The following is a 17,102-nucleotide window of genomic DNA, read 5'->3' as shown; positions in this document are numbered from 1 at the left end:
GGGCAAGAGCAGGCGTTTTACAAGACGCCAAGAGTTTTCTCTCTCTGTTTGTCAGCTGAACAACGTACCAGCCGAGTTTGCTCTAAACAGGACGTACTTGGTGAGTACGGGAGCGTTAGCACTGTTGTCAACATGGCAAATTTGTTTACAGGCTGGAAATGTTGGCCTCAATAGGCAAGCAGAGATATTTTTTTTTCCTGATAACCCAAGGGTTCAAATCCTTTTCCTGATTTACCAGTTATCTATTTTTCTATTTGGATCTGCAGATATACCATTTTGATGATGATGATGATGATGATGATTATGATGGTGGCAACGGTAATCACATTTTGTTTTGCAATACAAGTGTCTGATATTCACTTGCATTTAAATAAAGTAACTGGAGAATTAATTTCTGATCTAAAGAATTCTTAAGAATGTAATGTAAGAAAAACTAAAGTCTATCTAAAATTACAATCTAAAGAATGGAGAAAGAATCTAAAGAATGATATCTTTAATCCAATTAACTGGATTAGAGATAGAACACCTGAGTATCCTGCAAGGTCTTGAGAAAACAAGAATGATCGTACTGTGGTCACAACCTGCTGCAAAATCTGGTAACGGACCGATTGGGAAACACATTTAATGCGCTATTTTGAGATTAACTTGACACATCTCATCCATGTTATCCTCCACCACGGTTATTTCAGAACGAGCTGAATGGTCACGTATTGTTTAACCCCAATATGGGGGTGTTCAAAAGTTATCTTCTACGAGTTTATCCCCGAAAACCCGCGAATAGAGAGGACCAAACCGCGAACGGCGAGGCAAAATCTGCGAATGGTGAAGCAAATCCCGAGAATATCGACGGTAATCCGCGAAGGTCGATGAACGTTCCGGAAATGGTGAGATAAAACCCACGATTGTTGGCAATAATCTACGAATTTCTATGAAAATCCGCGAATGAATGCCGCGCCATTGTTTCAATGGGGAAAAGGGAGACAGCTAATTGCACTAATAGATACTGTGGAGTGTTTTCATTCTGTACAGTAACTCACAAGGATGACGTGTTATGCAGCTGGTGGGATATCCCGCGAAGCAATGTTTACCTGTGAACGGTGGAATATCACATGAAGCTGTTCACTATGTGAACAGAACTGTGGGACTGCGAAACATTGTTTACCTGTGAACGGTGGAATATTACGTGAAGCTGTTCACAATGTGAACGGTGGAATATTACGTGAAGCTGTTCACAATGTGAACGGAACGGCAGGACTGCGAAACATTGTTTACCTGTGAACGGTGGTTCACGTGAAGCTATTCACAGTGTGAATGATGGGATATCCCACGAAAGCCGTGAAAACGTGAAACACACGGCAGCAAACGCAGGAGCAGTTCTTGCTGCTCGTGGAAGATGTTTTTTTGCGAATGTCCAGCTGCTTTATACATGCTGGTGAAAGATAGGTTATACAAGTAAACAAAAAAAACATGTTTTAGGGCTACACACTTTAATTTTTTTTTTGTTGTTGCAAGTTTTAAACCAATTATTTTTTATTTCAATTAAAAAAAATTTTTTCTTACATTTTCATAGATGAAAACCATTTTCGGGCATAGATGAAAATGTACCAGAAAAGAGGACCGTGGGCCAGATTTCAGCTCTCTCGGACGTATGGAACCTAGAAAATGAATGGCTCAAAGATTTGACATGGGACAAACAAACAAAGTTCATATGAAGTTAAATAAAAGTGTGTAATAAATACCGTATGTCAAGCTAATGCCTCGTGAAAAAAAAATTTGCGCCCCTGAAAAACCGTGAATTCACGGAACACGACCGCGAGCGAATAGGAAAAAAAAAATCCGCGATTTTGCAGAACACGGCCACAAATAGAAAAAAAAAAAGCGAATTTGCGGGATACTTTTCCGCGAATGGAGACACAGGTTGCATTTTATCGCCTGCGAATAGTGGGGTCCGACTGTATTTAATTCATTTGAAATAAATAAAGATTTTAAAGGTTGTCGGGAAAAAAATATTTTTGAAAGTTTACCCCCATCTTTTATACCACCTTATTGAAGAACTTACATTGGTTATTCATGCATGTTTGTGTCCTTTATGACGTCCTTAAAAAGAGTAAGCTTCCTGTTTGGAATGATTTTCAATTTCGTTTGACTGCCAGGCAGGCAGAGTAAAAAAATAAAATAAAAATTAAAAAAAATACTCAACGTACTGATAAACTCCAGGTTCGTTTTCTAATTTGTGTTCAAAATATAACATTCAATTGAAATTAAGTTGGTTGTTCTTCGATCATAAACTGACGTTTGTTGATGGACAGATGCAGTGAACCAATAATTGCTTAACCCCACCTTTCGCTTCACGTGTGTGGGGTAATTACAACTATCTATGATATTTCCCATCGTTCCAGAGATTATTATAATGGTTGCACATTGAAACGTTACCATTGTCAATTAAAATGTGATGTAACTTCTGATGCATCACAATCAACGTCCTCTGCTAGCAGCCCTTTTCCCAATGGGGGGTTTTCCCTTTCCAATTTCAAACTTGATTGAACACGGGTTTAAATCAATTTTAAAGGATGAATCACTTTTGCAATTGACATTTATTTTTATTGGTCTTTGGTATTTTCCCAAACTACTCGTGACTTTGCTTCCAAATTTATTTATTTATATTTCGATGCTGCTGTCTAAGAGCCAACGTTCCACCTCGCAGGTTGGAGAAGCGCTGCTATCTGCACATTCTTCCCGAAACCTCTCAGTAGAACTTGTAAAATGAAAGCGAGAAATCTGCCCTTAAACATCACGATACAAATGATTTTTCTCCAAGTGGAGGCATTGTCATCAAAATGGTACATAGGCCAAATATATGTTCAGCCTCCCATCTTGAGACAGGACAGTGTAAACTTTTGCAACCCTTGGGTTCTCATTTTGCCCCCATTCCCATGTCGATAGAAAAATTACCATGACAATATCACACAGGTGATGTTGGGAATTCTAGATTTATTGTACTGACAAAGGTGGGGGAAATGTTTTGCATGTTGGTCAGTTGCTTTTACCTGTGCACTTCCAAAATCTAAATTTGCTTTGCAACATCCTTATTTCAAATGTACTAATGAAATGACACTGGTTGACACCTGTTTCTTCCTGGTACGTGCACACATTCTCCAGTTGGCTTTTGTTTGGAACTCAGCGTATAATTGGAACCCATCCGCTGTTACAAATTGCCTTATGCATAAACTTAAGGTTGTGCTGATGCTCTTCGAGTGGTGAAACTATCTACATGTTACGTATGCAAAAGGATAGAATTTCTGGTCTCCCCACTTTGCTGCACTGTTCTAAACATCCATCCCTCCACCCTCGCTTGCTTTTCATCTTGTTGATCCTATTTCCTCCCAGATTTCTTTTAATGCTTTTTACTTGAGAAAATCCAAGATTTTTCAAGTATATTGGTTGGTCGCATGTGTTGCTGTCTCTGTATGTCAATCACTTACAGGTCACAATTTTAAACCGAGCTTCACGAAACTTCACCAAATAGTTTTTTTGTTTTTTTTATATGCAAGATTGAGGCTCGTGTAAGAGCTAACGTCAATCACAAAAAAATACGGACACAAAACATACAATAAAGGGAGCGGGGGACAAGATGGGGAGAGAGGGAAGCACTCGAGTACAACAGCAGAGAACAGGGACAACGGAAGAGAACAGGGACAACGGAAGATCTGTGGGAGGGAGAGGGCTTGGGGGGAGGAGGCATGGGAAGGCAGGGGTGTGGGGGGGGGGGGGGGGTATGGAAAAGTATAAAACGCATGGACACTGCTCTAACTTCCAGGAAAGAAAGAATTCGGTATTTCAAAAAAAAAAGTGCATTTGGGGTGAATTAACGGGGGTAGAAGAGATCAAGGTTTTGGATGGGGGAAGATAAGAGATGGTGGTAAACAGCTGTTTTAAAGACCTGGAGGGAGGAGTGGGATTGAAGAGAGTGAGGGAGTTTGTTCCAGAGGTAAAGGGGAAGGAGTGCAGGTGTGCAGAGAGTCTTGATTTTGGCAGTTGGTCTGAAGGAAGAAAAGAAGCCTATTGATTTTGAGGTCAAATTTCATCCTAGGCCAAATGTCAAATTTCTAAAATTCTCACTTTTCATCCGATTGACTTGAAATTTCAACAGGATTTGCATATAGGTCACTGAATTCAACCACCAATTATTGAGGTCTGAAGGTCAACATGGGCCAAATTTCTAAAATCATCAATTTCATCCGATTGACTTGAAATTTGAAGAGGATTTGCATATTTGGTCTTTGAATTCAACCACTAATTGTTTTGATGGTCAAATTTGTTTGTGGGACTTCGCAAGTATCCTGTTCTGCATGACATCTGTCCTGTTTTTTTTCTTTTTTTCGACAACTCCATTCACCCATTATTATTTTTTCCCTGCACTTTTCTTTTCCCCCATCAATTTACATTTTCTTCCCCCCTCACTTCTCCCACATCTCTCTTCCCCTTGCTCATCTGTGTATGTAACATGTGGATATAATTTGAAGAGCTTAGTTCAGATAGATATTGTGGAGCTTCTGAATATAGTTGTTTCACAGTATAAGGGAAGTTTTTGGCAGAATGAGTAACATTTCCCCTACCTTTGTACAGTTAGAGATTTTTCTTTCATGATCAAGAAAATATTTAACCAAAGTGTGATGATTTTATGGATTTGTAAACGTTGCTTGTGATGGACTGTTGCAGAAAACCCAAGATATTCTCCTTGAAACATATTTTGCTATTCTAATGTGCAGTGACCATTTACAACCTGCTGACCTATTAATACATTTCCACCACGCATTTCATGGTTAAAAAAAGCTTTTCTTGTGCTTGTATAACAATAATTGATTGAAGAAAAACAGATTAACAGAATTCAGGCTTGGCACTGTTTTTTTTGTGTTTTTTTAAATCTTTTTTTGGGGCCTCTGCAGCTGGAAAGCTTATATTGTCATGTTGTTTGTCTGTACGTCTAGACTTGAAACAAGGTTGTAAGGACAAGGTTGTCCAGTCATCCGTGTAATCATGATAGGATTTTCGTTACCACAATAACTTAATAACGGCTAAAAGGATCTAAGTCCAACTTGTTACAATTACGTATGATGCACTGTCTCTTACCGAAAGAGGTCGTGCTGTGACACGGGATAAATAAATAAAAACTCGGTTTGAATCTGGCACAGTAATAATTAAGGCAAACTTTGCCAGATCCCGAATTGGCTCGGAACTGGGATAAGTCTGCAATTTTTTTTCAAACATTTTTTTATACATTATGGAGGCTTTTGGACAAAAGAATCAAACCGGTGTAAATCAGTCGCATTGGGGGCGCATATCCTCAACCTAAGCTGCATTGACAGGTACAGCTTGCCACAGCACTGGTCACGTTACAGTACAACAATGTCGTATGCAGGAAATGAAAATGATGAATTAGTTACTTCATAGTGCAAAGTTTACTTCCATTCTTTCCATCATATATGCTTCAATTCGCTATGAATGCTTCAATCTTTCCGTCATGCTTCAGTTGACCATGTAGTCCAGGAGCCAACTTCTGTAGGAGCCCTAAAAATGGAATTTGTTCAACACCCGCTTAGATCTAAGGTTTGACTTGGCAGAGTGCTAGAATAGTTCTGGAACCGCCCCAGGTAGTATGTCAGGTCAAATTGTTGTATCAGTTTTTATCTGGAAGCCATTTTATTGGCTAAGGTGCGTGACAAGTTAACTCTGGAAAAAAAAAAAAAAAAAAAAATGGGGTAGGGGAAACATGATCGCCTACGGTACGGTACATCTTTGCTATTCTTCAACTGATTGTGTTGATTTAGGTAGCATTGGATTTGCCTTTTAATGCACAAGGATAGTTCATGACAGAAATATAATGTATGAGGCCACTCGAGGTCCACAGATCACGTGACTATAATCTTACATACTTTTGTCTATGATTTGAAAAATTGATAATATACTACAGTCCGAACTTCATTATTATCAATGCTAAGAATGAGGAAGCTTTATTTGGAGCACTTCAAACAAGGCAATGGGTAATACTAATTATGTGATCCCAATTAATGAGTAATAAAAAAGTTAATAATTATGTATGAAATCTCAGCTGTGGAATCAAAGTTCTCTTTGATGAGAAAACACTACGTGTATTGTATAAAATAATCCACTGGTCAGCCATCCAATTATAGACTATTAAAAGTCGGCGTCATCACAGGATAATAAGTGGGTTCAATTTGTTGGTGCAAAGTGTAGAAGAGGCTGTGTTGCATCATTCCAGAGTAAATTCTGACTTCGGCCAACACCCGCAGTCCTACATATTTAGTGTTCAAGCCAATCGCATTTGATCCTACAATCTACATGTTCGTTTAAACAATCCTATGTTTCAAGTGCATGTACTTACTCTAGCAAGTCCAGGTAAATATCTCCTTAAGTATCTTCCTCACTGTCAGAATCACCAAACCAATTCTCAATATTACATAGACTGGTACTTGGGGTTTGGCAGTCTTCATTTCCCATGAAAGCACATGCTTATGTGCATATGACTTCACTGATCCAGCAAGAACAATCTCTTCTGTGACAGGATGACTTTTTGCAGTGACAAACTGTAAACTCTACCAGACCTCGGGTTGCTGGGTCCTCCATCATCGATATATGCTGCAGAAAGCAATGAGATGCTCCAAACATGCTCCTCGGGTGCAGGGAGGCGTTGCAAGGCGTTCATCGCTTTCCTCCAAATTATGGATTGAATGTTCACTCGCTTTGTATGCTGGAGGAGGCTTTCAGATGTTGGAGGGAGTCTGTTGTTCTCCTGACCCTTCTGACAGAATACCCAGTGCCTAATATTGGCTGCTTTGTCACCAGCCTTTTCATTCTTTGTGTACAGATTGCACAGAAAAGCTTCACATCCCAACATTGTGTCTTCCCCAAGTGTAGTATTTTTGCCCAACTTAGACGTGCTGTTCTGATGCTGTTTGCTCCCACGTTTTGTCAAAAGCTTTCTTCTTGTCAATTCCCAGACATTGAACTGGTCGAATCACACCCAAATCACAGAGGATTTGCATGTATGGTCACTGAATTCAACCACCAATTATGTTTTAGGTCAACATAGGCCAAATTTCCAAAATCCTCAATTTTCATCCGATTTACTTGAAATTGGAATAGGATTTTCATACCAGCTAACTGAATTCAACCACCAACTATTTTTGAGATCAACATAGGTCACAAGGTCAACATGGTTTAGAGCTCAAAATTGGGCACAATAGTGTGGACGTGCTTTGGCAAAAACACTTTTAATTTTTTTTATTAATCAATTGTTTGATTAATTATTTAATTATTATCGATTTATTAAGTACTTATTTCTTTACTTTCTCATCTGGGAAATCGCTCGGGCACCGTTTGAGCTGGGAAGCTGATATTTGGACAGGACAATGATCAATAGATTTGGCTGTAAAGGGTATTTTTGATTTATTGATTAATCTATTAATTTATTAATTAATCAATTAATTATTTTAGGTTTTTTCGATTAATCAAACATTTAATTAATTTTCAAAAAGGTAAAAGCTTCGGATGAAACACTGGTGGTTTAGGTATGCCACTAGCCAATTGATTGAGAAATTAATTATTTTATGATTATTTATTTATTTATTTTAATGACAATCAATCAATTGTACACCTCTACCAATACTGTATTTTTGCCATGTGCTGGAGGATGTTATTTATTTATTTGGCATGGGGGCAGTGAACTTTGTATCTGTGCTTTGTCGTTTTTCTCAGACTACCATCTGAATGTGCAAGATAGTAAGGCACTCTTGCAAGTTCATAACTGAGGACCTCTTTCAGGTTTACATTTTAAAATCGCCGATAACATTTCAAATTGTAGTGACCTGACCGTTTGACCTCTGGCAACCTCATACCAGGGTGAAAGTTATATTTCTATCGTGAACTATCCTTGTGCATTAAAAGGCAAATCCAGCGTTTCCTGAATCGCCACAATCTGTTGGAGAATCGCAACGATATAGGCAATTATTGTTTCCCAATTTTTTTTTTTTTTTTCAGGGTTAACCTGTCACACCTTAGCCACACCCTTTTTGTCTCACACACACACACCCCCTTTTAGGTTATGGGAAGTATATCTGTTCTTTTATTTATTTATTTATTTTGTCCTTTTGTAACTTGTGGCGTCGAAGTGCTAATGTAATCTAGAAAGGATAACTAAATCATCTGAATGTCCATACTTAATGCTTTATCCACTCAACCAGTAAGCTATTCTGAAATGAGTTGGTTTTCTTTGGAGGTTTTGCATTTTTGACAATTCGACATTAAGCCGCTCATTAATGTGGCACACAACACATCGCCACTCATGTAATACCATGCTGATTTATTTTGTATATTATTTTGCTGTTACCCAATTACAATTTTAGTTTTTAAACCATGAAATTTGTGGTGGAATTGTCCAAACTACCTTTAGTGTTTTGATTCCTTTGCCTTGTGTTCATTTTGAGTCCAGTGACATTTTGTTAAAATATTTTTGCACAACACGTACGTGTGCTTAGCTCGCCATGATCACATTTAATGCATTTGACAGTTCATTTCCTGTTTCCTGCAACAGCCCTTGATCAAGATTTTGTCAAGTATTTGCTTGATCGTAACACCTTTAGTGGTACAAAATACATTTTTTTGCAGACTTGTAAATTTGAATGTGAGTTGAGTGCTGACTTAAAAAGTAGACCAAATCGAGCATGACCATTGAGGTTAATCAGATGGTTGCTCAGTCGTCTGCATCTCAGATAAGGGGCAATCCCTTTAATTGGTCAAACAACAGATAAGGCAACAAAAAATCCTGAAGATTCTAGTAGTCCAACAGTTGCATTGTTGATGGTTGGAAAAGCATGTTTTTACTATTTATTTATTTTTTAGTCGGCAGCTTGAGGCATTTCGGATTTGAAAACAAAATGTGTCATTGGCAAAATTGTGATTGTTTTCTGTTGTTTACTCTCAGAGGATATGAAACAGGTTGGGGGAAGGAAATATTGAAAAGAAAACGAAATGTGAAGAAATAGAGATCGTCAGTGACAGTGTGATAAACTCACTTTGCAGCTTTGAATACATATTGTTAAAGTAATGGGGGGAAACTCAGATATGGGTATACTTGTAAATAGACTTTATCTCGGTCACATTTTTAAAATTCGACTACATTTTGTTGCCTTGCAAGTTAAGAATATAATTTCATGGCATATTTGTATCTGCTTGAATACTGTGACATAAGGTCTTGCAGGCTGTGTGTCACGAAGGGGAGCACCAAGTGGATGTTCCTCTTCTCTCACCAGCAAAACATGGCTGATACGTATCGCAGTCGGAAGATTTTTGTGGGACGCTGCACTGAAGACATCACTGCCGAGGATCTACGGCAGTTCTTCAGTCAATTTGGTGATGTTACGGACGTCTTCATTCCCAAGCCTTTCCGTGCCTTTGCATTTGTCACGTTTGCTGATGATCAAGTGAGTTGGTGTAACTGACTTTTTTTTCTCTTGCGACAAGAGTGAGGCTGTTTTGGGTTGCTTTGATTTGAAGTTAATTTAAAAGTACTAGTCGGGCCCGTTGGTTCATTGGACCAAATTTTCATTGGTTTTCATGACCTTGTAGCATACCTGCCTCCTGTACTGCTTGTCCATTAGCTTGCTTTTCACCAAGCCTGGATGTGCTTGGGCCAGGGTGGTGGAGTGTGGGGGGAATTATACATTCGTTGTTATTGTTGCCAAATTATCCTGTTACAAGCGAGGTACCTGTGCTATGAGAAGCCAAAAGCAAACAAACAATGTGGAAACGGTGAATGCTAAACCATGGAACCAATAATTGCCACATTCTTGCTCCTCCTTCAGTTGAACATCAAACATGGATAGCTGGTTCATGAATGACTTGAGCAAAAAACGGCCAATGGGAAACGATGAACCAATAAATTCCACATTCCTGTGCCACCTTCAGTCGAACATCAGACATGAACAGCCGGTTCGTGAATGACTTAAACAAACAACGTACCCCGTCTGAATGGTTCTATACCCAGTCAATGGCGAATCTGCATATGGCGAATCCGTGAATGTCACGGTTATAAAGTAGAAACCGTTACGTCATTTCCACATTCATTTAAACTCAATATCTCTATTTTCATTCCAAACAGCATCATTCCAATCATACATTAATACTCTCACAAAATACTGTGTTGTCACGATTTTGTTGAGATATTTATCAAACCAGCCCATTGTCGCCATCTGTTCGCTTCCTGATTTGGGAGCAGGTTAGTATCGAGCCAAATTCAAAATTATAATTTTATTGAGGAATTCATGAAAGCTCGTACCTACCTTGCAACATCTGTTGGGATCCCAAAACATTGCACAGAAGGTTTGATGAGGCTCAGTCCAAAATGGAGGAAATGGTTTCGGGACGGACAAACAGATGGACGCTCCTGTTTTATTATATAGATTATTGTTGTTCATATTAGTATTAATTGATATATGCTTTGTTACATTTTTAGCATTTGCTTTTATTATGGATTCAATACTTCCAGGATGAGATACCTATTGTTTTTCTTCTGTTTATTATTAATACTACTATTATTCTTCCGCCGCATTTTTTGGGGGGTTTTCCCCCATTAAAATTAATTTTCTCAGCAATAGTTGGTCCGATCGCCACATTTTTGTCCCCCGTCGCACCGCGGAGCGAAAGGGGGACTATGGTTTTCCCCTCCGTCCGTCCGTGCGTGCGTGCGTAAGCGAAGGACCGAATTCTAATTTGGTGTGGGTGCAACCCACGTCAAAATCCAAGATGGCCAACACCATATATATGTCTGAACCTTGTGAGCGAAATATCTTGAAAAATAAACTAACTACTAACTTCTAATCTGGTGTGTGGGTGTATCTACGCATAAGGGAGAACACTTGAAAATTGGGTCGGCACGTCAAAATCCAAGATGGCCGCCTTGCGTCTTCCACTTTGTCAACTCGCATCACTTCACCGACGGGGGACCTAGGCGTAACTCTTGTCATCATAGTATGCGCCTTCAGTGGGTTTTTTTTTCGAAGACTAAACGATTAACATCATGTCGATTTTTTAAATGAATTTTTTATTGATGGTTATGATGTCATAGGTCACGTGGTATGGGTGCCATCTTGGGAAACCTGAAAAATGTTGGACCTGTATCTGTGTCTCCGAAACCGCTCGATTGGAGAGAAAAAATTAATTGAAACATGGCATTGTAAATCACTCCACATGGGAAATAAGTGTTGTTAACCATGACATCATAATTCGACAAGTACAATGCTGTATCCGATCAGTTTGAAATTTATTGAGCGTGTTCAACTCGACAATGAGGAAAATGTAAATTGATGATGTCATTGGTCACGTGGTTCAGCAGCCATATTAGATTGAACATAAAAACCTTAAAATTAAACTTCTCCAGAACAGCTGACCATATCATTGCTAAATTTCATGCACATGATCTACTGCACTTGGAGAATATAGGGTGTTAATGTCCTCAGAGGTCACATGGTCTGGCAGTTATGATTTATTTATTTATTTATTTTTGAAGACTAAACCATTAAAATTAAACTCCTCCAGAATGGCTGGACAGGTCGAGTGGAAACTTCACACACGTGTTCCACAACAAACCTTGTGGATACCAGTGTGTTTTTGAATAAATCATTGGTCACGTGGTCTGGCAGCCAGAATTTAAAAAAAACATTTTAAGCAGAAGAAGAAAAGGACGGCATTTGTCCCGATCAAAGCGGGACAGATTGGAACCCAGTCATAACTGCCCGCAGTTATTAAATGGCCTGTCGTAGGTGGCCCATCTAGTTACCTCCACCACCAAAGGTGGATGGAGGTTGTTTTATTTTGTAATTGGAATGTCATGCCTCTAAAGGTGGCCTCTAAAGGTGGTTATTATATATAATGTCATGCCGTTGAAGTATCTATTAAACTGCTTCTTTACGCCTTAACATGGCATGCTTTTAAATAGTGGGAATGATTTCTTCCAGATTCTTTGTAGTTAAGGTGGGTTTTCACGGGACACGCGAACGGTTCGCGAAGGATGCGAATGTCGAAAAAATGGCAAAGTCCAACATTCGTATTTTAGGCTCCAAAAGTTCGCCAAACATGCGCGGGGGTTCGGAAGCGTCGTCAATTGTTCGCAGGAGTTTTCAAACATTTTTTAAATACCCGCCGAACTAAAAACGACTCCTGCAAACAATTGACGACGCTTCCGAACTCCCGCGCATGTTTGGCGAACTTTTGGAGCCTAAAATACGAATGTTGGCCTTTGCCATTTTTTCGACATTCGCATCCTTCGCGAACCGTTCGCGTGTCCCGTGAAAACCCACCTTTAGTAATCTGTCTAATCAACTCAGGTGGTCATGACAATCATTTTGGTGAATACCATTTCACATCAGAAAGTTTCAGTGGAACTTCACAAAAAAACATGCCTTGCATATACAACGCATCCATTTATAGTAGATAATTTAAATTATCTTGCACTTTTTTTTCCCCTCAGTCAGCTGGAATCTCTTTCAAGTTAATTTGTGAGCTGGTGGACCTTTTCAACATTAATTCAATGTTTGTTTGTTGTTGTTTTTTCTTCTCTTTTTCGCAGGGGTCACCTAATTTGTCTGGACCAAATGTGATTTCATTTGTACTGGCAGATTGAATAATTGAACAGCTGTAGTATACTAGCTAATTCATGCCTTCATGATCTTGTTGTTCTTGGGCCATCTGTCTTCCTGTTTACCGTTCATTTGTACCACACTTTCCCTTGCAGATAGCTCACAGTCTTTGTGGAGAAGACCTTATTATTAAGGGAACAAGTGTGCACATATCCAGTGCTGAGCCCAAGTTTGGTGCTGGCCGTGGCGGCATGCATGATGGACCGGCTCGCTTTGGTGGTGGTGGTGGTGGTGGAGGTGGTGGTGGTGGTGGTGGTTTTGGGGGATTTGGTAACCAAGGGGGCTTTGGAAGCTCTCATGGAATGGGACTTGGCGGTGGAAACTTTGGGTCTGCAGGAGGTTCGGGTGGAATTGGGGGCCCTCCAAATGTGGGTGTTGGAGGTGGTCCAGGGAGTGGTGTTAACTTTGGTGCGTTTAACATCAATCCTGCGATGATGGCCGCTGCATTGCAAAGCAGCTGGAACATGATGGGCATGCTTGCCAATCACCAAGGAGGTGGCGGTGGCCAGCCTGCTGCTCCGGGAACTGGTCCCCCTATCGCCGCGCCTGGCACTGGTGGCACCTCAGGTCAAGCCCAGGCACCAGTACCGATGGACCAGAGCAAGGGTTACACGGCTGCACCAGCAGGTACGGGTGCGGGCTCGGGACCAGGGTACAACAATCCCGCCTCGGCAACCTCCTTCGGCTGGGGCTCCGGCTCAGCAGGGAACAACCCGGCTGGTTTTGGCGGCCCCTTTGCCTCAAGCATGGATGCTAAAAACTCTGGATGGTGATTTTATATCGAGGCGATTGAGTGATTCGGCATGGTTGTTTTTTGGTTTCTTTAAATTAACCTTTTTATTTTGTTATTTTACTTTTTTTGCAAAGCTAACTGATTTGGTCAAAGTGAGGCAATGGGTATTTCGTGTGTTGGGAACCTATGCAGGAGATATGATATGAGGTTGTGTGATGAAATAGGTGTGGATGCAAGAATGAGGAGCTTTTGATGCCATGAAATTTTGGGGGCAGGAAAGAGTGTGGGGGTTCCGATTGTTTGTTCACTCTAAATTAATTGGTTGCAAAACCAAATGCGGATATAGTTTTCACCAGTAATGCAACCAGCTACGATTTTGGTGTGTTGATTTGTATCTGGGTCATAATTGTACTCTCGTGGAATGGGATGAAATAATTTTCTTGAATGATAATTTGCCTCAATGAGAAGCCAATACTATGAAAGTGATTCAATGGTATTAAGTTCTTCTCAAACTGGATAGTTTTAATTTTCTTTTTTCCCAGTGTGACAATTTATATATTGTATATAAACTATGCCATAAATTTTGGAACGTTAGGGGTTGTTTTTTTATTTTTTATTTTTTGCTTTTTTGGGTGGGGTCAGGGGGGTGGTATAGGTCTTGTGTAAATGTCTGTGATATTGGCAAATACTGAGTGGTAGTTTTGTTTAGCTTGCTGGTATTCCCAAATAGGGCTCGTTAAATGTTGCTGAAATTGCAATATTGTGCACCCATAGTAGAAATGGCTTCAGCAGAAGGCTTCATTTTTTCTGCAGTTGCAACGTTTTTGGGATTATCATTTCTGAATTTCTCAACATTTTGTACTGGTTGATTCCAAATTGACGCTAATGAGGAAATGTAACGTGTCTGTGTGAGTTGTGATGAGGCGTTTGCATTTGGTATTGTCAGTCGACTGGTGTCTTTGCCATGTTTTTTTTTTGTTTTGTTTTTTTGTTTTTTTAATAGGGTGGCTTGCTATTCTACATGTTATGTATGACCACCACTGCATTATAACCCTAATTACAAACGTATAATTTAAATACGATGATACAATTTCTGGCTGGTTGTAAACTGGCATTGGGTTTTTTGTGCTTTTCTTTTTGCAATCTGCCCAAGCATGTGCTGACAAAGCAAGCACCTTTGCTAGAATAGCAACTATCAAATAGTAGTGTGTGTGGCATGAAAAGAAATGTGCAGAGTAACAGCGCAATTATTAATTTTTTTTAACCTTAACCTGAGGGGGCTGCTGACATTTAGCAATTGCAACGCAGAGTTGTTTTGCTGTTAAGTGTATGTATTTCCCCCCCCCCCCCTCCCTTGCCCATCTTTATTTTCCTTCAACTTTCTCTATCTATCTTCTTTCCTCCCCTTACTCACCTTTATGCAGCCACTTTCACTGGGCCAACTTAACCATTTCATGAATTTTTATTTGCATTTGCTTTGTTTCTGTTTTACCCGTTCTCGCTGCTGCTTCACTTTTGTTGATTACTTGGCTGCTGTTAACATGCAGCAGCTCCGAGATGTTTTCACACCAGGGATGTGCTGAAGGCACTTGGCACCCTTCCCTCCCCTCCCTTCCCGCTCCCCCTCCCGACGACCCAGGAAGCTTTGTACACAGCAACGGCTGATCAAGTGGACCTATGTTTGTTCCAGAGCTGGTGCTTTTCCGAACAGAATCCGAGGCTGGCATGTGAGCAAAAGACCAAAAGAGATCCCAAGGCAAGTAACTTTTTGCAAAGCGCAGAGTGATTCTGCATTTTGTGGGGCACGACTGAAAAGAGGTGAAGAGTGCGGTTGTTTTGCCTGCCGACTTGCTGAAGAGGTGTTGCTGAGGGCGTGATACCAGGGTGCCCGGTGACAGCTGAGTGCGGTCTGCCTGGCGCTGCATGACTTGGAGGAGAGAGGCAATGGCTTGAGAGGAAGGAAGGAAGAGAAGAACGATGCTGATGGCGAGACTGGGATGTTGACTTGGAAGACTAAAACATTTTGATTGTTTGTGGTTTTGATGTGATGGTGTATTATCGTGGTGCTTGAGCACAGCGGCTGCAATCTTGCTTGAAGACTTCATCTTGCATGGATGATTGTTTTTATTCATTGCCCTCAAACCCAAAACCACTCCCTCTGTCTATTCACCTAACCTGCTTTTTATGCCTGGTGTGAATGCACACGCGGCTGGAAAATGATGGGCTGTTATTGTAATTAGCACAGAGGGGCTGAGTGAGGAGAGATGCAGGTGAATAGTGCGAGAGGATGCTTGTTCATGCTGTTTTCTCATCGGAAAGTTGTGGTTATTAAATTGTATGCTGATTGGCACAGTGTGCAAGTTGGGTGTATGGCAATTTGTGCTGTATCTTCTGCTGATTTGATTTGAGCGCAAATGTAATGCTATGCAAAAAAAAAGTTTTATTGAAGCAAAAAAAATGGACGAAATGTTTGTCATTTGCACAAAATTAGTCCAAGTTTATTTCCAGTAACAAATTCCACAACTTTCTATGCCAGGTGTGCATTTTGCTCCCATGTAAGGAGATCCAGCAGTCACCTACTCAGGTAAGGCTAGCCTCCAGCCAGCAGCATGTGGGACATTGGAGAGAGCGCTGATTTAGAATGTTTGACTTTTGCGGTTTGATTTTTTTTTTTTTTTTTTTTTTTCCCCCTAGCTTAGAAACCCAAACTCAAGTTGTCTACTCTTAACTCTGTTTTCTTAGTGTTTAAATTGAAGCCAATGTAAGCAAGTTGAATGTGGCTGTGCTGTTAGAGTCCACTTAGCTTAGTTAATTTGCCCAAGTACTGTGTTAGTCTGTAATGCAAGTAGCTGAATGATTCTTCGTTAGTCTGGTTGATTGTGGTGCTTGCCTGTTTTGCAGTGTGGGTGAGTTTTTGCAATAAAACTTTTTTAATCCAGGCATTTGTCTTTTTAATGGAAAGTCCACTTAATCATACCGTATATATTAAATTTAGTGAACTTCGGATGTGTTGAGGCACGATTATTGCCAGTCTGCGATGCCAAGACTCGATGGAGCTGTTTTTGTTTTGAGGTTACTTTGCAGAAATCCTGTGCAAAGTAGAGAATTCATTGAAATACCACAGAAAACAAGAAAAAGAGCAATCGGAGATTGCAAACCCTCACCAGGATGTATTTTCAGTGGTTTTTAAGCCTTTTGTGTTAAAACAAATATGGCAACTGAACCACGTGACTGATGACGTCATCATTTTTTTTTTTATAAACTACTTTATTCCTAGATTATGCACAAGAAATTTCATGTTGATCGGATGACGTTTTGTACTTGAATTATGACGTCATAATGGAGGCACCTAGGACATCATCATTACCATTTTATTCCCCATGGAGAGTTCTTTGCAATGAGCCATGTCTCAATTTTTTCTGTTTAGCGCTTTCGGAGATAGAGGTGCAAAGTTTTTCGGTTTTTCCAAGATGGCGGCCGAACTACGTGACAGATGACGTCATAATTATCATTTAAAAATTCTGCAGGTGGAGTTGCACCTATGGTGAAAATTTCCTGTCAATCGGACCAATGGTTGCAGAGGAAATCATATTTATTCTGTGCGGACAAACAAACGGACTCGAATGCAATACCCTCTCCTCTGGCGAGGGTAGCTA

At 40.1% G+C, this 17,102-nt stretch overlaps 1 protein-coding gene across 5 annotated transcripts in view; it reads left to right on the top strand.

Annotated features, from left to right (window-relative positions):
- TARDBP (TAR DNA binding protein) overlaps nt 1–16,385 on the top strand; it is a 32,916-nt gene extending 16,531 nt beyond the window's left edge. Inside the window, exons 4-8 of one of the 5 annotated variants that reach the window (XR_010984955.2) lie at nt 56–100; nt 9,330–9,500; nt 12,809–13,340; nt 15,086–15,202; nt 15,983–16,385. Coding sequence is in view for 3 of the 5 variants with exons in the window: in XM_068120158.2 (XP_067976259.1) it covers nt 56–100; nt 9,330–9,500; nt 12,809–13,486 (894 nt within the window). In the remaining 2 variants the exon portion in view is untranslated. Of the gene's footprint in view, nt 1–55; nt 101–9,329; nt 9,501–12,808 lie in introns of all 5 variants that reach the window. The other 4 variants (XR_010984954.2, XM_068120160.2, XM_068120158.2 and 1 more) reach the window with 4 other exon arrangements.
- Nucleotides 16,386–17,102: the final 717 nt, after the last annotated feature.

The sequence above is a fragment of the Myxine glutinosa genome, chromosome 6, assembly GCF_964187855.1.
Source record: "Myxine glutinosa chromosome 6, kmMyxGlut1.1, whole genome shotgun sequence".
Classification (NCBI taxonomy): Eukaryota; Metazoa; Chordata; class Myxini; order Myxiniformes; family Myxinidae; genus Myxine; species Myxine glutinosa.
This window is presented reverse-complemented; position numbering and strand designations above follow the sequence as displayed.